The sequence below is a fragment of the Macaca fascicularis genome, chromosome 1 (assembly GCF_037993035.2).
Source record: "Macaca fascicularis isolate 582-1 chromosome 1, T2T-MFA8v1.1".
Classification (NCBI taxonomy): domain Eukaryota; kingdom Metazoa; phylum Chordata; class Mammalia; order Primates; family Cercopithecidae; genus Macaca; species Macaca fascicularis.
Genome location: NC_088375.1, coordinates 84050759 through 84076901, shown reverse-complemented (window position 1 = coordinate 84076901; position 26143 = coordinate 84050759). Strand labels below are relative to the sequence as shown.

At 41.6% G+C, this 26143-nt stretch overlaps 1 protein-coding gene and 1 pseudogene across 2 annotated transcripts in view; both read left to right on the top strand.

Annotated features, from left to right (window-relative positions):
- Positions 1 to 26143, top strand: part of ACBD3 (acyl-CoA binding domain containing 3) — a 47287-nt gene that overhangs the window by 7840 nt on the left and 13304 nt on the right. Inside the window, exons 2-5 of one of the 2 annotated variants that reach the window (XM_005541008.4) lie at positions 15325 to 15466; positions 16375 to 16515; positions 19578 to 19736; positions 23320 to 23494. In XM_005541008.4, the coding sequence (XP_005541065.1) occupies positions 15325 to 15466; positions 16375 to 16515; positions 19578 to 19736; positions 23320 to 23494 (617 nt within the window). The remainder of the gene's footprint in view (positions 1 to 15324; positions 15467 to 16374; positions 16516 to 19577; positions 19737 to 23319; positions 23495 to 26143) is intronic. The other variant, XR_012433658.1, reaches the window with a different exon arrangement.
- LOC102116930 (probable ribosome biogenesis protein RLP24 pseudogene) lies at positions 21204 to 22057 on the top strand (annotated as a pseudogene).

Below are 26143 nucleotides of genomic sequence, written 5' to 3'. Positions count from 1 at the left end.
TAAGCATTTGTCAATTGAGATTTTTTTTTTCTCAATCCAACGTGAGGAAGATGTGGTTTTTCAGGTTTTTTTGTTTTTGTTTTTAAGACAATGTTTCACTCTTGTTGCCCAGGCTGGAGTGCAATCGCGTAATCTTGGCTCACCGCAACCTCCATCTCCCGGGTTCAAGCAATTCTCCTGCCTTAGCCTCCCGAGTGGCTGGGATTACAGGCATGCACCGCTGCGCCCGACTAATTTTGTATGTTTAGTAGAGACGGAGTTTCTCCATGTTAGTCAGGCTGGTCTCGTACTGTCAGCCTCAGGTGATCCGCCTGCCTCGGCCTCCCAAAGTGCTGGGATTACAGGTGTGAGCCGCTGCACCCGGGCGGTTTTTCAGTTTTAGGGGTTTTTTTGTTTTTGTTTTTGTTTTTGTGGATACAGAGTTTCACTCTTGTTGCCCAGGCTAGAGTGCAATGGCATGATCTCGGCTCACTGCAATCTCTGCCTCCTGGGTTCTAGCGATTCTCCTGCCTCAGCTTCCCAAGTAGCTGGGATTATAGGCACCTGCCACCATGCCTGGCTAATTTTTGTATTTTTAGTAGAGACGGGGTTTCTCCATGTTGGTCAGGCTGGTCTCAAACTCCCAGCCTCAGTGCCCACCCGGCCTCCCAAAGTGCTGGGATTATAGGCATGAACCACCACGCCTGGCCCAGTTTTAATATTTCTAAAAGATGGATTTTAATCAAAGTGTATTCTCTATGAGGCGACAGTGTGATATGGCCACGAAATAAAACAGATTTGATCTTAGGCTGCCTTGATGGAACTATGGTACCTAGGATGAGGGAAAGAGAAAGATAGTCCTGCTCTCCTCTGCACCAAAGAGTACACCTCAAGCCCTGGATACTGCTTGTTTGAGGCATCATCCTTTAGGGTTAAAGACAAAATGGAGCTCATTCAGAAGAGAGCAACTTGTATCTAGTGGGAATTCAAATCCCTGCCATTATTATCATAATGGCTGCTGTTTAGTCAGTGTCTGCTCTATGCAGGCACTATACCAAAATTTTGGGACACATTTCTAACCCTCGCATGAACCCTAAGGAGCAGTATTACCTTTATTTTATTGATAACAAAACAGATTTCAAAAGATTAAATAACTTGTTGATGTTGTATACTTAATAGCAGAGCTGGGAATTAAATTTAAATTTGAGGTATGATTAAGCTGAGAATGTTTAGCCAAGAGGTTAGAGAACTCAGGGCAAACATAGTAGGTATTTTGTGAGTTTCTTGAGGTCTAATTAGTTAGATGTGTTTTAGTTAATGCTGAGGACAGGAAATAAACCCTGTGGATGGAGCTGAGAGATACCACCTCAGAATAAAGAGCTAAGAATCACTGCTATTCAGAGATGGATTAGACTGCTTTGGGACAGTGAGTTCTCTTTACCAGGAAGTATTCAAGCATAAGTTAGCAATTGCTGGGTGGATATTGTAGAGAGGATTTGAGCTTTAGTTTGCAATTCAATCACCTACCTTTAACATCCCTTCCACGCCGTAGATTTTATGGTCTTTTCATTACATGAAGGCTAGAAGGGACACTGAAATAATTTGGTACATTCCTTTTCCTCCAGAGAGAAGAGAAAAAATATTATTTATCCTATAAAATAGCAGTTGAAGTGTGAGCCTAATAGTCTTTTGTATACTTAATTTCAGGTGGGAGGGACTTAATTGTAATCTTTCAGAGCTTTGGGCTTGGTATCAAATTATGCTGTCCTATTTGAACTGTAAAGTTAAATACTTGTAAGTTTAGTAAGAACATAATGTAGATCCCATTATCTGTTTTTAATTGCCTGAAAAATGTGTTTTGTATATCATGTTAGTTTCCTATTGCTCTTGTAACAAATTACCACAAATTTATTGGCTTGGGCTGGGTGTAGTGGCTCATGCCTGTAATCCCAGCACTTTGGGAGTTTGAGGCAGGTGGATCACTGAGCTCAGGAGTTCGAGACCAGCCTGGGCAATATGGGGAAACCCCATCTCTGCAAAAAAACACAAAAATTAGCCGGGCATTGGTAGCTTGTACCTGTAGCCCGAGCTACTCAGGAGACTGAGGTGGGAGAATCACATGAACCCAGGAGGCAGAGATTACAGTAAGCAAGATCGTGCCACTGCACTCCAGCCTGGGTTACAGAGCAAGATCCCGTCTTAAAACAAACAAACAAACAAAAAATCTGTGGCTTAAAACAACTCTTGCTAAAAATCCATCTGTACTTAAGATTTTCCTGCAAGCCCTGACGTGTGTACCAGACAACCAATTCAGACTCTCATGGTTGGGAATATCCTCTGATGATCTGACTCTCCTAGTCTATGGATTAAATTGATAGAAGATCTGATTTGTATAGTAAACTCCTCTGTTCATACTGGTATTGACTGTTCCTGATTCAAGATGACAGCTACAATGGTACTGTCAAAAACAGCTACATGGGGCTGGGCACGGTGACTCATGCCTGTAAACCCAGCACTTTGGGAGTCCAAGGCAGGCGGATCACAAGGTCAGGAGATCGAGACTATCCTGGCTAACACGGTGAAACCCTGTCTCTACTAAAAAAAAAAAAAAAAATGCTGGGAGTGGTGGCCACCTGTAGTCCCAGCTACTCGGGAGACCGAGGCAGGAGAATGGCGTGAACCTGGGAGGTGGAGCTTGCAGTGAGCTGAGATGGCACCACTGCACTCCAGCATCAACTGGGACCACTTGAACCAGTTCCAGTTCAAGCGACAAAGCAGACTCCGTCTCAAAAAAAAAAAAATCCAGCTACATGGAAGTTTGTTCCTCTGCCGCATTGTGCAGTGACTGGTTTCACCCAGTACTTTAATGTGAGAATAAGCACTTTCCTCATATCAGGAATATTGTTGATGTTGCCTATTATTCACGGCTGAATGTAATCTTCAGTAGATTATCAATTATGTTTGATTATAGGTGATTAAAAAGAATGTGCATTTTTTCCTCAAAGTTGCTGGACATGTTTCTTTGAAAGCAGTTAATAAACAATTTCTAACAATTTATCTACTAACAAATATATATATTTTTAATTTACTGAGAAGAAATATTAAAATATCTCATTGACAGTCCTGGATCAGATAAACTTTATAATTAGCCTTATAATTTTGCTCATTTGATTGTGAGTCAGTATTATATGCACAGAACTTGAGGCATTTTTTTCTTCACGTATATTTTACTTTTCATATTCATATAGTCGCAGTTTTTATGATAGTAATGTCTCACTCACTCATAATACCAAAAGTTAGATCGTGCTTTTCTGAGTGCCCTCTTGCCGAAGACCACCAGGATCACAACTGTTGTTAAAGAAGGTATAAAAAATTGTAGTAATAAATATGACCACAAGCAAAGCAAACAAAAAACCACACACACACTTAGAGATAGGTCCTGTTGGGGTAAAATCAGGGTGTTGGCAGGGCTTTGTTTCTTCTGGAGGCTCTGGAGGAGAATTGTTTCCTTGTCTTTTCCATGTGCTTCCAGGGAGCACCTGCAAGCTTTTTTTTTTTTTTTCTCTTGAGACAGAGTCTCGCTCCGTAGCCCAGACTGGAGTGCAGTGGTGCAATCTCGGGTCACTGCAACTTCCGCCTCCCAGTCCCGGTTCAAGCAATACTCCTGCCTCAGCCCCCCGAATAGCTGGAAATACAGACACGTGCCACCACGCCCATCTAATTTTTGTGTTTTTAGTAGAGACAGGGTTTCACCATGTTGGCCAGGGTGGTCTTGAACTCCTGACCTCATGATCTGCCCACCTCGGCCTCCCGAAGTGCTGGGATTACAGGCGTGAGCCACCGCGCCCAGCCATAAGCTTTTGTTTATGCCCCTTCCTCCATCTTCAGAGCCACCAGAGCTTCTTCAAATCTGTGACTCTTTCTCCCCTTCCATTTATGAGGACCCTTATGATTACATTGGGCCCACATGAGTAGTTCAGGAAAAGGTCACCTGCAACCTTAATTCTGCCTTTGCAAGTAACCTAACATATTCACAGGTTCCAGAAGTTAAACATCTTTAAGGAGCCATTATTCTGCCCACCACTTGTGTTGTAGTAGCTTATGAACTGATTACTGAAATTGTGCATGAGTTTATTCGTTTTACCTTTTTATTAAAAATGGAAACCAGAGCAATTGAAAAGGTGAAATTGTACTACAATATTTATAATGAAAAATAGTCACCCTGTTTTCTGGTGTTTTTCCCATTTCCTAGGTCCTCTCCCCAAAGGCAACTACTTTCCATTATTTAATTGTTTCTTCTGGTATTTGCTTCCATTTTCCTACTGCTGCTTTAATTTAAAAAAAAAAAATTCTAACTTATGTATGTCTATATCTTTCTCCTTTCCTCTTCTCAGACTCCTACTTTTGTTTTGTGGTTAAATTGTTGTCTGCTGTTTGTTTTTATGTTATTCTTTGCTGAAACAGATCATGCACTTTGATTACATTTTTGTTCTTGTGCAAACCTTTTTGTAAAGACATCTATCTTAAATGTCCTTAAATTCTTGAACTAGTCTTAGTGTTTGTGGTAAGACTTAGTTAAGTCAGCTGCCCAGCTGTCATCCTGGAAATTACCTTCACCTTTTCCTATTGTGTTGGATTCTGTTTCCCCTGAATCACTTATTTTCCTGTGTTGTTGTTTTTATTTATTCCATTACTTTGGAAATGCACACCCCTTAGTATCTTCTTGTGAAAAGAGTACCTGAGACCATGCCTTTCCAAAAATGTGTTTTACTGTCACTTTTGATGTATTTGATTGGGCATAAAAGTCTAGATTGGAAATAGTTTCCCTCTGGAATTTTGAAGGCATTATTCCATTCATTCTTTTCTATTTTCTTTTTCTTTGTTTTTTTGAGATGGAGTCTCACTCTGTTGCCAGGCTAGAGTTCAGTGGCGATCTTGGCTCACTGCAACCTCCTCCGCCTCCTGGGTTCAAGCGATTCTCCTGTGTCAGCCTCCTGAGTAGCGGGGATTACAGGTGCATGCCACCATGCCCAGCTAATTTTTTTTTTATTTTTAGTAGTAGGGCTAGACGGGGTTTCATCATGTTGGTCAGGCTGGTCTCGAATTCCTGACCTCAGGTAATCTGCCTGCCTTGGCCTCCCAAAGTTCTAGGATTACAGGCCTGAGCCACGGTACCCAACTTCCCATTCATTGTTTTCTAGCTTTCAGTATTCCTTTTTTTTTTTTTTTTTTTTTTTTTTTTTGAGATAGAATCTGACTCTGTCACCCAGGCTGAAGTGCAGTGGCATGATCTCAGCTCACTGCAACCTCCACCTCCCGGTTCAAACAGTTCTCTGCCTTAGCCTCCCAAGTAGCTGGGATTATAGGCACCCACCACCACACCCAGCTAATTTTTGTAGTTTTAGTAGAGATGGGGTTTCATTTGGCCAGGCTGGTCTTGAACTCCTGACATCGTGATCCACCCTCCTTGGCCTCCCAAAGTGCTGGGATTACAGGCGGGAGCCACCACACTCAGTAGTATTCATATTCTTAAGAAGTCTATAGTCATTCTAATTGTTTGTCTTGTGTATGTGACCAGTTTTTCTTTCTAGAAGTATGTAGATCTCCTGTTTTATCTCCATGTTAAAAAATTAGAGAAGTATTGTCTCCTTGTTTGTTTTCAGTGATTTTGATGAATACTTGATAGTCTTTTCAGTTTAGAAACTTGGGCCCTTCATTTCAGGGAAATTTTCTTGTATTCTTTCTTTCTTTCTTTTTTTTTTTGAAACGGAGTTTCGCTCTTGTTGCCTATGCTGGAGTGCAATGGTGCGATCTTGGCTTACCGCAACCTCCGCCTTCCAGGTTCAAGCGATTCTCTTGCCTTAGCCTCCCAAGTAGCTGGGATTACCGGCATGTGCCACCATGCCTGGCTAATTTTGTAGAGATGGGGTTTCTCCATGTTAATCAGGCTGGTCTCGAACTCCCAACCTCAGGTGATGCGCCTGCCTCGGCCTCCCAAAGTGCTGGGATTACAGGCGTGAGCCACTGCGCCCAGCCATATTTCTTTGGTAATTTTCTCTCTTTTCACTTTTTGGTACTGTTAATAGATAATCGATCTTTTGGATTAAACTTCTAATTCTCTTATCTGTTCTTCCCTATTTTTCATGTTTATATTTTTGCTCTGTTTTCTAGGAAATATCCTCAGCTCCATCTTCTAGATTTTTTAATTTTTGTGTTTTTGTGGGGTTTTTTTTTACATTTTTAATTTCCAAGAGTTCTTTTTTCTCTGAATTGTCTTTTTTTTTTTTTTTTAAGTAACTTGTTTTGCTTCATAGATGCATTAGCTTCTGTTCCTGAGGATGTTGAGTATAAATTTTGAATGTTATTTCACTGTTAAAATTTATTGTAGTTTTTTTTGTTTCCATATTGGAAGCTTTCCTCAAATGTCTGGTGATCCTTGAGTATTTCATGTTAAAGGATAAGGTACAGAACACCTAATTGTAACATTAAAGTAGGAACCTTTTTTCTAAGGTGATGAGACAGAAGTTTTGTAGAAGAACCTTCAAATGTCAGCATCTTTCAAATCAGTGTCTGTAGGTCATTATTTGGAGCCAGTTTTTCAAGAAAATACTCCTCTCTCTTGCATGGGATATATGAACCTGGTTGCCAACATTCAGAAACTAGGCAGGAGAAGTGGGGATGAGTGGGAGGTACTTACCATTTACTGGGGAAACATTTCATTTATCTGTCTAATAGCATACTCTAAGCCAAAGTGTCCTAACATCTGGAGCATCCCTGATTCATTTTCTGTAGTAAATATCCAGCCCTCTACTGAGTAGGAGCAGGGTAGCCATCTGCCTGCTTGGGGTTGGCAAACGCAATGGGATGGGGGAGGGTGGCTCCTTACATCTTATATAGACTTTAAACCAGATTCCTGTTTTCATCTAGACTTCAGCTTTTAAAGAACCTGATGCCTTTAATTTGTGAACCTTTCCAGGGTTCTCTTTTTTTTTTTTCCCCCCCTCCAAGACAGAGTTTCGCTCCTGTTGCCCAGGCTGGAGTACAGTGGCACGATCTTGGCTCACTGCAACTTCTGCCTCCCGGGTTCAGGCAATTCTCCTGCCTCAGCCTCCCAAGTAGCTAGGATTATAGGCATGCGCCACCACTCCTGGCTAATTTTTGCATTTTTAGTGGAGACTGGGTTTCACTACACTAGTCAGGCTGGTCTCGAACTCCTGACCTCAGGTGATCCACCCGCCCTGGCCTCCCAAAGTGCTGGGATTACAGGCATGAGCCACCACACCCAGCCCTTTCCAGGGTTCTCTAAATTGGCTTCCTTATTCCTTTTAGTGGGATTTCATTAAGGATCAGGGGTAATTGTGTGTGTTCAATCTATCATGTTTAACTGAAGGTTCATCTGCATATTTTCTTTTCTAAGCAGGATTTGTGTTTGCTTTTGTTTGCCATAGAAAGCAGAATTCCAAAATTGATTGAATTAAATAACTTTGTAATAATAATAATTAATGAGTGGAAGAGCTGAGGATGATGCCTGCATTCCCTTCTGAGAGGACTGAAATAGAACTTTCCTTCAGGAATAGGGCCCTGGTTAAAGATTTTTGAGTTTCTACAAGGCTTTTTGTGTCAGTGCAGTTAGTGGAGTTATTACTTTCCTGCTAACTACATTTAACGTTTACGGTACCAGAAATAATTTAGAAGAAAATTATTCTTGGCCAGGCGTGGTGGCTCATGCTGTAATCCCAGCACTTCAGGATTCTGAGGCAGGCGGATCACCTGATGTCAGGAGTTTGAGACTAGCCTGGTCAACATTGGTGAAACCCCATCTGACTAAAAATAAAAAAAATTAGCTAAGTGTGGTAAGTGCACTTCTGTAATCCCAGCTACTGGGGAGGCTGAGGCAGGAGAATTACTTGAACCTGGGAGGCGGAAGTTGCAGTGAGTTGAGATCGTCCCACTGTACTCCAGTCTGGGCGACATGAGGCTCTGTCTCAGAAAAAAAAAAGAAGAAGAAAATTATTCTCATCTGATTTAAAAGACTAAACTCTTGTGATGTGTCAACCAGAGCCACCTGAAGAGTAAGAGAGAAGTAACTTTTTGTGTAATACTAGTAGTCTGCCTAACAATATAGATTATGAAGGATTTTTATTTTTCTGTGGTTTTTTTTTTTTGAAGCTTAGGATTTCAGTACTGTGTGAACTGTGCTATACCAAAACTGGTTGGGATTAGCACAGCCTCCTGGGTTTTGTATATTCCTTGGGAGAATAATCTCTTAACCTAATCCCAAAGGCTGAAAATACATTGCTTTGACTTTAAAAATGTGTATTAAAAAAGGTAATGTATATGTGTGTTTGATTACAAAGTACATATGCTTACTGAAAATTTGGGGAAATAAAAAATGAATACATAAAATAAAATTAATTTGTAATACAGTCTTTCAAAAATAATTATTAGTATTAACATTGTTTTGTTTTGAGACAGGGTCTCACTCTGTCACCCAGGCTGGAGTGCAGTGGCACCATCATGGCTCACCACAGTCTCAACCCCCTAGGATCAAGGGATCCTCTCGTCTTGGCCACCCTAGTAGCTGGGACTGTGGTACACACCACCATGCCCAGCTAATTTTTGGGTTTTTTGTGTGTGTGGAGACAGGGTTTCACCGTGTTTCGCAGGCTAGTCTCAAACTCCTGGGCTCAAGCACTCTACCTGCCCTAGCTTTCCAAAGTGCTAGGATTATAGGCATGAGCCACCAGTCCCTGCTGGGTTTATTTGTTTGCTTGTTTGTTGTTTAGACAGGGTCTTCATCTGTCACCCAGACTGGAGTTCAGTGGTGCTTTCATGGTTTATTGGAGCCTCGACCTTGAGGCTCAAGCAATCCTGAGCCTCCAGAGAAGCCTGGACTTCAGGCGCATGCCACCACACCCAGCTGTTTTTTAGTTTTTTTGTAGAGGTGGGGTCTTGCAGTGTTGCTCAGGTTGGTCTCAAACTCCTGGACTCAAGTGATCCTCCCACTTCAGCCTCCTAAAGTGTCGGGATTACAGGCGTGAGCCACCGCGCCTGGCTGTTTGTTTTCTTGATTTTGTTTTTTGAGACAAATTTGGCTCTCATATAGAAAAAATGTTAATTTGGAGATTTAGTAGTAAGATTTAAAGAAAGGATTATAGAGCAATTATTTTTATTTTCTTCAGAGTCAGAATCTCAATGGATTGCCCAGGCTAGATTCTAACTTGTGGATTCAAATGATCCCTCCTGTCTCAGCCTCCCGAATAGGTGGGACTATAGGTGCATGCCGCTGCAGCTGGCGACAGAGCAATTCTTAAAACTAGTAAGTGCATAAAAGAGTAAATGGGAATGCCAGGACAGTTCACAAGAATGGATATACTGTTTTGTTCATTCTCATAGTAGTTGACCCATAAAGTCAATTTCTTTTGTGAGATTTGCTGGGCGTGTTTTTTGATGAGGGCCTGTGAACAAAAACATAGGCTTAAGCACTGAAGTTCACAGAGGTGAACGAATCTGTTTGACTGCCTGACCAGAACTAATACTGAAATCGTATTCCTCTTTTTTTTTTCTTTGAGATGGAGTTTTGCTCTTGTTGCCCAGGCTGGAGTACAATGGCACAATCTCAGCTCACTGTAACCTCTGCCTCCCAGGTTCAAGCGACTCTCCTGCCTTAGCCTCCCAAGTAGCTGGGATTACAGGCATGTGCCACCATGCCCGGCTAATTTTTGTATTTTCGATAGAGATGGGGTTTCACCATGTTAGTCAGGCGGGTCTCAAACTCCTGACTCAGGTGATCTACCCGCCCCAGCCTCCCAGAGCGCCAGGATTACAGGCGTGAGCCACTGTGTCTGGCCACGTATTCCTCTTTTTAAAAATACATTTATTGGCCAGGCATGGTGGCTTACATCTGTAATCCCAGCATTTTGGGAAGCCAAGGCAGGCAGATCACCTGAGGTCAGGAGTTCAGGACCAGCCTGGCCAACCCAACATGGTGAAACCCCGTCTCTATGAAAAATACAAAATTTAGCCGGGCATGGTGGCACACACCTGTAGTCCCAGCTACTCAGGAGGCTGAGGCACGAGAATCGCTTGAACCCGGGAGGCAGAAGTTGCAGTAAGCGGAGATCACGCCACTGTGCTCCATCATGGGTGAAAGAGCAAGACTCCATCTCAAAATAAATAAATAAAAACACTTTTTAAATTTGCACTATATTTTTAATTCTGTCAGGTGTAAAAAGGGCAGATGTTAAAATAACATCCAAAAGTACTGAAACTCGACCAGGCACGGTGGCTCACACCTGTAATCCCAGCACTTTGAGAGGCCGAGGCGGGCGGATCACCTGAGTTCAGGAGTTCAAGACCAGCCTGGCCAACATGATGAAACCTCGTCTGTACTAAAAAATGCAAAAATTAGCCGGACGTGGTGGTACATGCCTGTAATTCTAGCTACTAGGGAGGCTGAGGCAGGAGAGTCGCTTGAAATTGGGAGATGGAGGTTGCAGTGAGCCAAGATTGTGCCACCGCACTCCAGCCTGGGTAACAGAGCGAGACTCTGTCTCAAAAAAAAAAAAAAAAGTGTTTACTTACCATCCCTCAAAGCCCCTGCACTTAGTTCACATTATCAAATGCTTGAAATAAAGAAGCAAGTTGGCCAGGCATGGTGGCTCATGTCTATAATCCCAGCACTTTGGAAGGCTAAGGCAATTGATTACTTGAGGCCAGGAGCTCGAGACCAGCCTGGGCAACATGACAAAACCCTCTCTCTACAAAAACAAAAATTAACTGGGCATAGTGGCACTCACTGATAGTTCCAGCTACTCAGGAGGCTGAGGTGGTAGAATTTCTTGAGCCCAGGAGTTCAAGGCTACAGTGAGCTGTGATCATGCCACTGCCTTCCAGCCTGGGCGACAGAGTGAGAACCTGTCTCAAAGAGAAGCAAATTTATCATCTGGTAGGAAATGAACCCTCCCTCCATTAGTAGAAAACCCACATAGCAGTATTTTACAGATAACTTTATAGCAATAGTCACAGATTTCAAAAAATTTTTTTCATATCCACTTGCCCCATCTATTAGTTCAAATCACCTTCCTGCGGCAAAAAAAAAAAAATTTTGTGTGCATATGTTCGAAATTGCTATTTTGCATGACTAATCAGAAAAGTGGTCTTCAGGTGCATAGTTTCCATGTGATTTTATCTTTACTGACATGTATTTAGATAAAACCACTTAATTGAATTTATTCTTAAAAAAAGAAAGGAAAAATGCACTCTCAGGCCCACCACATCTTTTTTTCTTGAATCATTGGCAGAATATGTTCTTTTATAGGCTCAAGATAAAATGACATAGGTTAATGTTTTTTCTTTTTCTTTTTTTTTTTTTTTTGAGATGGAGTCTCACTCTGTTGCCCAGGCTGGAGTGCGGTGGCCGGATCTCAGCTCACTGCAAGCTCCGCCTCCCGGGTTTACGCCATTCTCCTGCCTCAGCCTCCTGAGTAGCTGGGACTATAGGCGCCCGCCACTTGCCTGACTAGTTTTTTGTATTTTTTAGTAGAGACGGGGTTTCACCGTGTTAGCCAGGATGGTCTTGATCTCCTGACCTCGTGATCCGCCCGTCTCGGCCTCGCAAAGTGCTGGGATTACAGGCTTGAACCACCGCGCCTGGCCCTTTTTTTTTTTTTTGAGATGGAATCTCACTCTGTTGCTTAGACTGGAGTGCAGTGGCATGATCTCAGCTCACTGCAACCTCTGTCTCATTCAAATGATTCTCTTGCCTCAGCCTCCTGAATAGCTGGGATTACAGATGTGCTGCACCACCACACCCAGCTAGTTTGTGTATTTTTAGTAGAGAGAGGGTTTTGCCATGTTGGCCAGACTGATCTCAAACTCCTGACCTCAAGCGATCCACCTGCCTTGGCCTCCCAAAGCGCTGGGATTACAGGTGTGAGCCACTGTGCCTGGCTGCTTAATGCCAGTGGCTGCTTAATGCCTTTTTTTTTGTTTTAAAAAACAAAAACTCTCTAAATCACGAGGCTAAGATCGGGAGCTGGAGCTATTTTTCAAATTATCACCATTTGTTAAAAGTGATAAGGGGGTGGGCACAGTGGCTCACGCCTGTAATCCCAGTACTTTGGGAGGCTGAGGTGGGTGGATCACCTGAGGTTGGAAGTTGGAGACAAGCCTGGCCAACATGGTGAAACCCCATCTCTGCTAAAAATATAAAAACTAGCTGCGTGTGGTGGCACACACCTGTAGTCCCAGCTACTCGGGAGGCTGAGGCAGGAGAATCACTTGAACCCAGAAGATGGAAGCTGCAGTGAGTTTATGCAGTGAGATTGTGCCACTCACTGCACTCCAGCCTGGGCAACAGAGCGAGACTCCGTCTCAAAAAAACAGTGAGAAGGAAGTTGTTCTGGGCTGTGTTTCTCTAATAATCACCTGTGTCATAGTAGTGTAAGAAAACTTTTGGTGATTAATGTACTTGTTAAGTATTTGATGATTAATGTCATCACATATTATGTGTTATATGTGCTGTATACTTTTATACAGCTGGCTGCACAGTAGGTTTGTTTACACCAGCGTCACCATAAATACTTGAGTTATGTGTCGCACCGTGTTATGGTGGCTACCACACCACTAGGCCATAGGAAAATTTGGGCTCCATTATTATCTTATGGGACTACAGTCATATAAACAATTTGTCCTTTACTGAAATGCCATTATGCAAGGCATGGCTGTACCGCATTGTTTCGACTTTCTCTTATTGATAACCTTTTATTTCCAGTCACAAGAAAACAGTGCTGCAATGAATGTCCTTGTATCTGCCTCCTTCTGTATATTTGGGAGTTCTTGTCAAGCATATGTAATGAGAACTGGAATGACTGGATCATAGGGCATACACATTTATAATTTTGAAATACAGGTGTCTCTCATTGTCCATGGTTTTGCTTTCCCTGGTTTCAGATACCCAGGGTTAATCAAGGTCTGAAAATAGGTGAGTAGAGTACAGTCAGATATTTTGAGAGAGAGAGATCCCACATTCACATAACTTATTGTTGTATATTGTTATATAATTGTTATATTTTATTGAGAATGGGTACTTGTAGGATCTTAATAACTTTAGATGTTATCTTTTTTGTTTATCTGATGGGGGGGTCTTGCTATCTAATGCTTTTAATTTGTATTTCTTGACTAGTGGGGTTGAATATTGTTTTGGATATTTATTGGCAGCTTCTATATTTTTTCTTCTGAGTTTCCTGTTGTTCTTTAACTCATATTCTTCTCACTCATTAGTGATTTTATTTCACCACTATATACATGAATGAGACATATAGGTAGCATATACTACTTTCAAGCCCCCTCCCCATTTTCTTTAAATTTGGTAGTCTGTTATCATTGGAATCAACCAGTAGTTAATGCTGCCATTTATCAAAGAAGCAGAACTGAGTATTTCCCATTTTACTAGAACCTAATTTCATACGGCTTTTAAATGTTGGTAGCAGTTAGTCTTTATAGGTCAAACTTGTCTCACTCTTCATTGCCTATATGGAAACTTACCAGAGTCAATCAGATGAAGGGAAGAAAAGCATTAATAGTTTTTAATAATAATAATCCTGTTTGCCAGGCACGGTGGCTCATGCCTGTAATCCCAGCACTTTGGGAGGCTGAGATGGGCAGATCACGAGGTCAGGAGATCGAGACCATCCTGGCTAACACGGTGAAACCCCATCTCTACTAAAAATACAAAAATTAGCCAGGCGTAGTGGCGGGCGCCTGTAGTCCCAGCTACTCGGGAGGCTGAGGCAGGAGAATGGCGTGAACCCAGGAGGTGGAGCTTGCAGTGAGCCGAGATCGCGCCACTGCACTCCAGCCTGGGCGACTGAGCAAGACTCCGTCTCAAAAAAAAAAAAAAATAATAATAATAATCCTGTTGCCTCTGAAGTAGCAACCTCTGAAGTGTAACCCTCTCTTTATTGATGAATAAACTGAGAGGTTGAATGGTCACATAGCTAGGAAGTGTCTCAGATGAGATTTAAACCCAGGCCCTCCAATTCCAAAGCCTTTTCCACCACATTGTACTGCCTCAGTGGGATGGATACATTTTTGAATACAGCCTTTCAAAGTGTATGTAATCTCTTATGCATGATCGTGTTAAAAGGGACTAATATAAAATTATTTTAAGTGTTTCTTTTCTCTTTTGGCTAAAAATTATTTTTAAAAGCTATTTTAAAAACCGATTGTTGGCCTGGACATGGTGCCTCACACCTGTAATCCCAGCACTTTGGGACGCTGAGGCAGGAGGATTGCTTGAGCCCAGGGTTCAAGACCAGTCTGGGCAACATTTTAAGATATTGTCTCTGCAAAAAATAAAAAATTAACCAGATGTAGTGGCACGTGCCTGTAGTCCCAGCTTCTCAGGAGGCTGAGGCAGAAGGATTGCTTAAGCCTGGGAGATCAAGGCTGCAGCCTGACTGCAGCTTGACAGATGGGTTTTTCTGTAGTAGCTTCAGCGTGAATATTGATAGTTGGCTTATTTTTACAACATAATTCAGGATAGGCATGGTGGTTCACACTTGTAATGCCGTCTTTTTGGGGGACTGAGGCGGGAGAATCACTTGAGCTCAGGAGTTTGAGACCAGCCTGGGCAACATAGTGAGACCTTGTCTCTACAAAAATAAAAACATTTTCCAGGGATGATGGCACATGCTCCACCTGTAGTCCCAGGTAGTTGGGTAGCTGAGGTGGGAGGATCACTTAAGCTCAGCAGGTTGAGGCTGCAGTGAGCTGTGATCATGCCACTGCATTCCAGCCTGGGCAATAGAGTGAGACCTTGTCTCAAAAAAAAAAAAGCAAAAAAAAAAAAAAAACCATCATACAGGATTTCTGTCTTAGGTTCTGTTATTCATAAAATGTAGTAATTGGGCTGGGCTCAATTACTATGCTGGCTCAAATCCCAGCACTTTTGAAAAAGAGGCTGAGACGAGAGGCTTGCTTGAACCCAAGAGTTCGAGACCAGCCTGGGCAGACCCCGTCTCTGCAAAAAGACATGTTTGGTGGCACGCACGTATAGTCCAGCTACTTGGGGGGCTGAGGTGGGAGGATCATTTGAGTCCAGGAGGTCAAGGCTGCAGTGAGCCGTCATCACACCATTGCACTCCAGCCTGGACAACAGAGTAAGACTCTGTCTAAAAATAAAAACATTTTTAAAAAGTAATTGAAATAAAAATTTCACTATAATAGTGTTTGTGTCTATTACAGGCAGTTTGTGACATACTTTGTAGTAAAACTTTAGTATATAATGCTGAAAATCATGTATTTTGCCAGTGCTAATTGTTTTCTTTGTGTTTCTTACAGAAAAAGATGGCAAAGCATTTCATTCAACTTATGAAGAAAAATTGAAGCTTGTGGCACTGCATAAGCAGGTTCTTATGGGCCCATATAATCCAGACACTTGTCCTGAGGTTGGATTCTTTGATGTGCTGGGGAATGACAGGAGGTAACAGTGTTTTTCTGTGTAGTGAATTTAATGAGAATAATGTTGGCAAAGGGTACAATGTGTATTGGTTAAGACGTGAATAGCTGGCTCATTAGCTTAAAATAAGAACTTAACATTTTTTCTTGTAGCTTCTGGAGTCTTCAGATATTTATCTGTTTTTAGTTTAGAGATGTTTATGGCTAAATATTGTGGAAGAACTGTATTCATCTGATTATTAACATAAGACAAGTAGAGGTTCATTTGGTTCTTCCCAAATAATATTAAAAGTAGCCGTTTAAAATACATAGTAATTGATTGCGTTATTGAGGCATAAAAAAATTGTGACAAAAAAAATACATTGAGTATTTTTGTTTAATTAAGGTTCAAATATTATATAAGAAAAGTAGGCCGGGTGCAGCAGTTCACGCCTGTAATCCCGGCACTTTGGGAGTCCAAGGTGGGTGGACCATTTGAGGTCAGGAGTTCAAGACCAGCCTGGCCAACATAAAACCTCATCTCTACTAAAAATAAAAAAATTAGTCAGCGGTAGTAGTGCACGCCTGTAATTCCAGCTACTTGGGAGACTGAAGCAGGAGAATCGCTTGAGCCTGGGAGGCAGAGGTTTTGGTGAGCCAAGATCACGCCATTGCATTCCAGTCTGGGCAACAAAGTGAGATCCTGTCTCAAAAAAAAAAAATTGATACCCTTTTGCTGTATGGGAATCATCAGCAATGCAGTTGTTTGGATTGTATGTGGCATATCTAGTAAATCAATACATACTTGTTAAAACTTGAAGTTTTGAGCCTTTTGCTTACGGTAGAATCATTCTTCATTTTAGTTACAATTGAGAATTATTCATATTTAGTTTAAATTTAAAAGTTCTCTTTCTACTAAGAAGGGGAGGTAACTTTTCTTGTTATTCCTTACAGGAGAGAATGGGCAGCCTTGGGAAACATGTCTAAAGAGGATGCCATGGTGGAGTTTGTCAAGCTCTTAAATAGGTGTTGCCATCTCTTTTCAACGTACGTTGCGTCCCACAAAATAGAGAAGGAAGAGCAAGAAAAAAAAAGGTGAAGTTTGAGGGCATGGAATACTTTACTGCTGCACAGCCCAGTGTACTGATGCTTTTGTTTTATGGAGTGTCTGTTCTAGTTCTAGATCAGGTGTTTTGCTTTCCTTGGATCCCCATTTCTTGTGGCAATTGTTCAAACTTCCTGATGTGAGCAGGTATTTATATTATGAGTTTTGTGGGGAGGGAGAACTGCTTCCTACTGGCTGTGTCTTTAAAAGAAACCTCCCATCCATCATGGCCTTCCTTTTGTTTTATTACAGTAAGTTTCTGAATAAGCCCCACCATAAACTCAACCACTCCCTCCTCCCTATCCTCTGGTCTTACATACCCTTTGCTGCAGTCTCCCTTGAGCTTCTAGAATACTCATGCTCCATTTCATTGTTTGCAACTATGCTACCTTATATAGACATTCATGTTGGCTTTGGCGTCCAGCTGGCTTATTGATTATTTTCACGTTTTGGAGGAGGAGCTACTAAATGTGCTGTTTATGTTTATGGGATTCTCCGTTGTAGTTGTGAATTAGAATTATAGTTACACCTTATTTATCTAGTAGCTATATTTTCAACAGTTTTGACTACCTAAAATTTTAAGTGATGAAAATGATGCTACAAAACCAATTTTTCTTCAGGTTATGTTATACTTTTTTTTTTTAGACGGAGTCTTGTTCCGTTGCTATTGCTCAGGCTGGAGTGCAGTGAAATGATCCTCTGCCTCCTGGGTTCAAGCAGTTCTCCTGCCTCAGCCTCTCGAGTAGCTGGGATTACAGGTGCCTGCCACCAACCCAGCTAATTTTTGTGTTTTTAGTAGAGATGACGTTTCACTATGTTGGCCAGGCTGGTCTCAAACTCCTGACCTCAGGTGATCCACTGCCTCAGCCTCCCAAAGTGCTGGGATTACAGGCGTGAGCCATGTTGCCCAACAGATGTTATTCTTTAAAAACAATTGATTCTCTGGTTTCCTGCCTTAACCTGGATTAAAAATAACAGATTAGAAGAGAAAATAGCTTGATAATGAGGGACATAATAGAAAGCATGAAAAATAGACATGAGAATTATAAAAGCATGGTATTCAGGGGTCATATAATATGAAGGTAAACTCCATTACAATAGTATGATGTACAGTTTTTATGTTTATAGCTGTAACCCCTGAGTCATCAAGAGATGGAACGTTAGTTATGATTTATTCCTGTTTAAGATAATAGGAAATGGCTTAATTACATTTTCAGAAGATATTTATCCAAAGAAAGTTTTTTTTAATCTAAAAGAAAGGTTTTGGTTCTTAGGAGAATAGAATGAGATTTCTTTAACTGGAAAATTGATTTATGTCCTATAGTCCTTTGTGTAGTGATGTTGGATCAATCAGGTATCGCTATGATGTCTGTAGAATAAGTATCTATTGCTTTTTAAGTTCTTATTTTAATGATATATATGCATATTTCTCTTAAGCATTGTCAAAAGTTACTACTCAACATATAGAGCTGCATTTTCTTTTTAAAAATATACTTTTGTCATGGGATAAAGTCCATATAGAATTATTTTAAAGTGTTGAAGAGTAGATTTCACCTGTCCTGAAGCTTAAGCTCTGGCTTGTGAACCTTCTTGCCCTGTACCAGTTGTGACACATTAAAAGTAGGTCATGGCTGGGTGCAGTGGCTCACGCCTGTGGTGGCTCACATCTGTAATCTCAGCACTTTGGGAGGCCAACGCGGGCAGATCACTTGAGTCCAAGAGTTCAGGACCAGCCTGGGCCACATGGCAAAACCCCATCTCTACAAAAAAAAAACATAAAAATTAGCCGAGTGTGGTTGCAGGTTCCTATAGTTCCAGCTACTCAGGAGGCTAAGGTGGGAGGATCGTTTGAGCCTGGGAGGCAGAGGTTGCAGTGAGCCAGGAACGTGCCTCTGCACTCCAGTCTGGGTGACAGAGTAAGACCCTGTCTCAGAAAAAAAAAAAGTAGGTCATGTTATTGTTTTATTTTGAGCCTTGGCTGTGGCTCAGGTAGTTGTTAATCACTTATAGGAGTTAGAGGGGAGAAAGGTGAGGTAGCCCAGACAATTCTCGTGGTAGAAACAAGAAATGGTGTTTTATCTGATACTCCTTAGAAATCTTCCCTTTCATCCTGTCTGCAGCCTCCCTGGACACCATACCAGTCTCAGACCCTGAAGATGTCCCTTCCTAGCACAATAGGATCTGTTCTTTTTGGAAGGGTCTTGTGGGATGGGTGAAAGCTGGGCAAGGGCCGCACTGAGAGGTTAGCCATTCTTTTTTAAATTAAAAGCTTAAAAATTTTTTAATTTCAGAAATAATACACAAATATATTCAATATAAAGATTTTCATTTATGGCAGTATGTGAAACACAAACTGAAAAAAATCTTTTTCCCACATTTTTTTTTATTCCACTCTCCTTTGTGTAGATAATAACTGATAAATTTAGGGTATATCCTTCCAGATCTTTTCCTTTGTATTCACCTTTTTTTTTTTCATTAAGCAAATGTATTAAATGTCTTTACATATTAGGCATGTATTTCTATCCTTTGGCTCTGCGGTGTTTCAGGGTGGATTTTTTACTTCTATACACATTTGTCGAGTGCTTGTTCTTTCTAGCACTGTGCTAAGCCCTGAGGATGTAGTGGTGTGAGATAGGCAGTATCTTTCCCTATGAAGCATCTACTTTAATGGGTAAGGCAGATCTGTTGCTAAATGTATCACACAAATTTAATTACAATGACAGCAGGTATTATGAAGGAAAAGGTTTTAGTGCTGTGAGCCTGTATTAGAGGGGATCCTTCAGGGTATGGGAATATTATAATGATTTAAGTAGTGTCTTATGTTGGACACATTTCTGTTGCTGTGCAACAGGAATTATTCTTGATGTGATTTGTATATTGTGAGATTGATTCCCTATAAGTTTCTGCTAGTAAAGTGTGTGTATTTTAAATTTTGATATATATATCCACATTGTTCTCTAAAAAGGTCATGTCAGTTTTCACTGGGAACTAAAGTTTTATATTTAAAAAGGATTCAATGTATAGTGTTCATTCTCTATCTTTTGCTTTGTAGGAAGGAGGAAGAGGAGCGAAGGCGGCGTGAAGAGGAAGAAAGAGAACGTCTGCAACAGGAGGAAGAGAAACGTAGGAGAGAAGAAGAGGAAAGGCTTCGACGGGAGGAAGAAGAAAGGAGACGGATAGAAGAAGAGAGGCTTCGGTTGGAGCAGCAAAAGTAAGCTTATTATATGGCTTATGTTTTAAAATAAGAAATGGAAAAAAAAAAAGAATAAAAATAAGAAATGAGCAGGCTGGGCGTGGTGGCTCACGCCTGTAATCCTAGCACTTTGGGAGGCGGAGGCGGGCAGATCACCTGAAGTTGGGAGATGGAGACCATCCTGGCTAACACGGTGAAACCCTGTCTCCATTAAAAATACAAAAAATACAAAAAATTAGCCAGGCACGGTGGCACATGCCTGTAATCCCAGCTACTCGGGAGGCTGAGGCAGGAGAATCGCTTGAACCCAGGAGGCGGAGGTTGCAGTGAGCCAAGATCGTGCCATTGTACTCCAGCCTGGGCAACAAGAGCAAAACTACGTCTCAAAAAAAAAGAAAAAAGGAATGTGTTAGAAGGTTTTGGGGTTCACTTGCAGAACCTAGAGATTGGAAGCAGGAACTGAGGTTGCTTGGTTGTGCTGTTTCTTGTCTCTGCTTCTCTCAGCTTATGTCTCTGCTTCATTCTTGCTCTCTGCAAGTTGTCACTGTCTGCTTTGGCATATGCAAGTCTATCCCAGAATTTATTTGGTCCATGTTTCCATGCATCTGACAGGGACTGGCTGGAATCTGTGAGACCCAGTTGCAACTTCTCAGGACAGAGAATCTTCTTGGCCCAGTCTATGTCAGATATCCATTTATGGTCCTTAGTACAAGATTTGGTGGCTGCAACTATTGCTTACTCAGTAAGGGCTTTGAGACACAGGGACTGACGGTTCTTCAAGAGGGAACTGTGGGTACAAAGAGGCAGTGATTTAACACCCATAGAGCACTGTGGGAAGTAAGTCTGAGGTTGTAGGGGTGGCATGGCTTATAGGTTAAACCAGAGAAGTTGAGAGTCCATTGATTTCTTCTCATTATTTCTGGGTAGTTCCTCAGAAAAAGATTTAGTGCTAGCCTCAAACTCACCCAGGGCCTCATTCAACTTTGGAGAAAGACTATGAATGCAGTTCTTTTTGCGGGGAGGTTGTCCTAGGTGGATCCAGTGTTGTGCTGTATGCAGGAGTTTGTGAGGCTTTGCTTTGTTATCTATTAATAGATGGCTGTGAGGTCTCTGTTAAGTTGGTCACATAAGTGGTTGCTGGCCGTGGTGGCTCATGCCTGTAATCCCAGCACTTTGGGAGGCCGAGGTGGGCAGATCACTTGAGGTCAGGGGTTTGAAACCAGCCTGGCCAACATGGTGAAACCATCTCTGCTAAAAATATAGATTAGCCAGGCATGGTGGCAGGTGCCTGTAATCCCAGCTACTTGGGAGGCTGAGGCAAGAGAATCGCTTGAACCTGGGGGGTGGAGGTTGCAGTGAGCTGAGATCACACCACTGCACTCCAGCATGGGTGACAGAGTGAAACTCCGTCTCAAGAAAAAAAAAAAAGGACTTCCTCTCAAGCTTGGCATTTGTTTGGTGGGGTCCCACGCAGGTTCAACAAGCGTATCGAGAAGTGTTATTTCTGTTCGGGGCCCATCTACCCTGGACACGGCATGATGTTCGTCCGCAACGATTGCAAGGTGTTCAGATTTTGCAAATCTAAATGTCATAAAAACTTTAAAAAGAAGCGAAATCCTTGCAAAGTTAGGTGGACCAAAGCATTCCGGAAAGCAGCTGGCAAAGAGCTTACAGTGGATAATTCATTTGAATTTGAAAAACGTAGAAATGAACCTATCAAATACCAGCAAGAGCTATGGAATAAGACTATTGATGCAATGAAGAGAGTTGAAGAGATCAAACAGAAACGCCAAGCTAAATTTATAATGAACAGATTGAAGAAAAATAAAGAGCTACAGAAAGTTCAGGATATCAAAGAAGTCAAGCAAAACATCCATCTTATCTGAGCCCTTCTTGCAGGCAAAGGGAAGCAGTTGGAAGAGAAAATGGTACAGCAGTTACAAGAGGATGTGGACATGGAAAGATGCTCCTTAAAAATCTCTGTAACCATTTCTTTTGTGTACATTTGAAAATGCCCTTTGGATACTTGGAACTGCTAAATTATTTTATTTTTTACATAAGGTCACTTAAATGAAAAGCGATTAAAATACATCTTTCCTGCATTGCCATCTACTTAACATCAGATATTACGGATGTTAGATTGCATCTCAGTGTTAAATCTTCACTGATAGATGTACTTAAGTAAATCATGAAAATTCTCCTTGTAACTATAGAAGTGAATTGTGGATGTAAAATGGTTATGCCATTTGGATAATGGCACTAGGCAGCATTTGTATAGTAACTAATGGCAAAAATTCATGGCTAGTGATGTATAAAATAAAATATTCTTTGCAGTAAAATATTTCCTTTATTAATGTTATAGAAGGGAGGGATACAAAAAGAAACTAACAGTTTGTATGGCAGTGTCAGATATTATTTTAATTTTATTATTTCCTGTTTTGGTTTATTTGCATCTTAGAAGAGCATAATGACATTGTTTGATGCAGCCTAAATTATGCTGGACTGTTTTGACCTGGTTTAACCCTTCTGATAGGTAGTTGTGGATGTTGGGGATGAGAACTGAATAATCTTTGCCTGGGGTGACACTACACTATAGAATTTCCACTTTGGAGAATATTCAGTTCTAACTTGTGATTCCTGGTAGAACAAACTTTATTTTTCTAGCCCAGCAATGATCTAGAAGCAGAGGAATCCCAGCACCTTTGAAAAGTTATTATGTGGTTGTCTTTTAAAAAGCTCCTGTTTTTGGAAAGTAGAATTTGTGGGTACAACATATGTTCATTATTTGTACATAAAATAAAACCATTTAAAAAGTAAAAAAAAGAAAAAAAAAAGCAACAGCATGTGGTTTATCTGTAAAAGAATATGAGTGTCTCTAAACTAAGCATGCCAAGATATTTTCAGTATTTCCTTTATTAAGACAGGCTTTAAATTAAATGCTGTGGACCCTCAATTTTTCACTGGCCTTATTTATACTTACCAGGGCCACCTGTAACATCTTCCAGCTATTCTTCAGCCTCTTAACTGTTTTTTATGTATTTAGGTAGAGAAGCCATAACCAACAGTTAAATACCTCATCTATGTCAGAGATGACAATCCATCATCTTACAGCATCATGGTTAATTAGTATAGCTCTAGAGCCAAACTGCCTGGATTTGCATTAGCTAGCATTATAGTCTTGGGCAAGTAAATGAAGTCCTGGATTTGCATCTGCTAGCAGTATAGTCTTGGGCAAATAACTGAACCCTCTGTCATAGGGTTGTTGTGAGGACTAAATGGGTTAGTATGTGTACTTTCAACCCTGCATGGCACGTAGTAAGGGCACAATAAGTGTTAGTAATTATGATGGTGGTAATGATGATGATCATATGCTTATCTTCCATCCCAAATTTTCTTGGAAAATCCTAAGTACAAAATTAGAGGCCAGGCTTATTTTCTTAAATCTTTCTTCTGGACCCAGAATACATACTAATTGGTATACATTAGTAGCTTAGTTGTTTTTAAGAGTTACAAACTATGAAAGTAAGTAATAAGGACATTTTATTTTGTCATGAACAATCTCCTATAGCCAGACTAGTATATATATTTTTAATGTTTTTAGGCAGCAGATAATGGCAGCTTTAAACTCCCAGACTGCCGTGCAGTTCCAGCAGTATGCAGCCCAACAGTATCCAGGGAACTACGAACAGCAGCAAATTCTCATCCGCCAGTTGCAGGAGCAACACTATCAGCAGTATATGCAGCAGTTGTATCAAGTCCAACTTGCACAGCAACAGGTATGATAGACAACCCTAGACTTCAGCCTTAGAGAGAGTTTTTAGTTTCATTGGAACCCAAGTTCTTTTTTAACAGTCGCAGATGAATTTTGCATTAGTTAGCCTCTAAGGTGTAAAGTAACTTTTGGGTGATCTTTTAGGCAGACTTGAGAATTGCACAGGCAATTGTGAGAGAAAATATGTGTTTTCAAAGCAACTGATGATGCTATATTGTTATAAGGATATTTGGGAGTGGTATGGGTTGAGTGTCTTTACTGTGAGTCTGGCATAGACCCTAATGGTGGTTCTGGAACATGAGGACCTGAGTAAGTAGCCTTAGTTCAGAGATGTCCTTCAGGCAGTGCACTGTGAGAGGCTCGGACAGCCTCCAGTGGGAGGACTCCCCTGCCCTAAGACCATGGAATGGTTCTGCAGAGCTAGCTTGGGTCCATTTGACTTTGTGTTAGGCACCATAGTTAGGCAGTGCTCATGACAGCACATTACTATTCCTCCTCCAACTGCCTGCCCCCAAATATTTTGCTTCCATCTAGGAGAGGTTGCTTTAGGTGAAAGAACATGGGACTGGGAGTCTGATAACATTTGAATTCTCTTCGGGCTTTGACGTTACCTTGTTTGATCTCAGACAAGTTATGACTGCTCTGATTGTTCTGCGCTTTCTTTCAGTCCGTAACAATAGGATATAAAATCAAAGCACTTGTCCTGTTAACCTCACAGGACTATCAGAGGAGTCAAATGAGAAGAGTTACCCTGTGAACCATTTTTGTACTTGTGGAAGACACTTAATTTTACATTCATTTTTTACATCTTGTGCAGGCATAAAATACCTCCTTAGACTTAACCTAGCTTAGTTTAACTTACTTAATTTTCACTTACAAAGCAGTTACCACCTGTCAGAAAATCTGAGGGAAGAAAAGTGTTACATTATAGTTGCTCAACATTTCTTTTTTTTTTTTTTTTTTGAGACGGAGTCTCGCTCTGTCGCCCAGGCTGGAGTGCAGTGGCCGGATCTCAGCTCACTGCAAGCTCCGCCTCCCGGGTTTACGCCAATCTCCTGCCTCAGCCTCCCGAGTAGCTGGGACTACAGGCGCCCGCCACCTTGCCCGGCTAGTTTTTTTTTTGTTTTTTTTTTTTTTTTTTTTTTGAGACGGAGTCTCGCTCTGTCACCCAGGCTGGAGTGCAGTGGCGCGATCTCAGCTCACTGCAAGCTCCGCCTCCCGGGTTCACGCCATTCTCCTGCCTCAGCCTCCCGAGTAGCTGGGAGTACAGGCGCTGCCACCACGCCCGGCTAGTTTTTTGTATTTTTAGTAGAGACGGGGTTTCACCGTGTTAGCCAGGATGGTCTCGATCTCCTGACCTCGTGATCCGCCCGCCTCGGCCTCCCAAAGTGCTGGGATTACAGGCATGAGCCACGGCGCCCGGCCGTTTTTTTGTATTTTTTAGTAGAGACGGGGTTTCACCGTATTAGCCAGGATAGTCTCGATCTCCTGACCTCGTGATCAGCCCGTCTCGGCCTCCCAAAGTGCTGGGATTACAGGCTTGAGCCACTGGCCCCGGCCGCTCAGCATTTCTTATTGCATGAAGTAATCTTTGTCGTTTTTGCCAGACTCTTTAAATTCCTTGAAAATGTGTATTCTTATCTAAACAGCGTTTTCTCCTGAGTCTTTAGCATCAGAAGTTAAAAAGCACTGCAAGTTTTTTGTAATCCTGAAGAGGAGGAAAAGATGCCAAACCAGAGTTTATTCAAGATAATAAGTGGTATTTTTGAGAGATTTATTCTCTCTCCTCTGAAGCCTGTTTCTACTTTAGTTTCACTTTTCCTCCTGCTTTGATAGGCAGTGAGATCATTTTTAATAGCACATACACTTTGCTCTGTCCTGTTTATAGGTAGCTATCACTTAATGAGAAGAAAGTCAAGTAGGACAAAACCACAAATCTTTGAAATGAAACTAGAAAGCCATAATAGAGGCTGGGCATAGTGGCTCATGCCTTTAATCCCAGCACTTGGGGAGGCCAAGGCCAAAATGGTTGCTTGAGGCCGGGAGTTTCAGACCAGCCTGGGCAACATTGGGAGACCCCATCTCTTAAAAAAAGAAAAAAAAATCAGCTGGGCATGGCGGTGCATGCCTCTAGTCCCAGTTACTTGGGTGACTGAGGCGGGAGGATCACTTGAGCTCAGGAGTTTGAGGCTGTAGTGAACTGTGATGGCACCACTACATTCCAGCCTGGGTGACAAAGCGAGACCCTGTCTTGGAAAAAAAAAAAAAAGCCATAGGCCAGGTGTGGTAGCTCACACCTGTAATCCCAGCCTTTTGGGAGGCTGAAGTGGGTGGATCACTTGAGGTTGGGAGTTCGAGACCAGCCTGACCAATATGGAGAAACCCCGTCTCTATTAAAAATACAAAATTAGCCGGGCATGGTGGTATATGTCTGTAATCCCAGCTACTCGGGAGGCTGAGGCAGGAGAATCACTTGAACCTAGGAGGCGGAGGTTTCAGTGAGCCAAGATTGTACCATTGCACTCCAGCCTGGGCAACAAGAGTGAAACTCCATCTCAAAAAAAAAAAAAAAAAAAGCCATATTTGAGATTAGAGTGATCAAACTCAGTTTATCAAATTGATTGGTTGCTTCTGAGAAGAGAAAAGGAAAGGG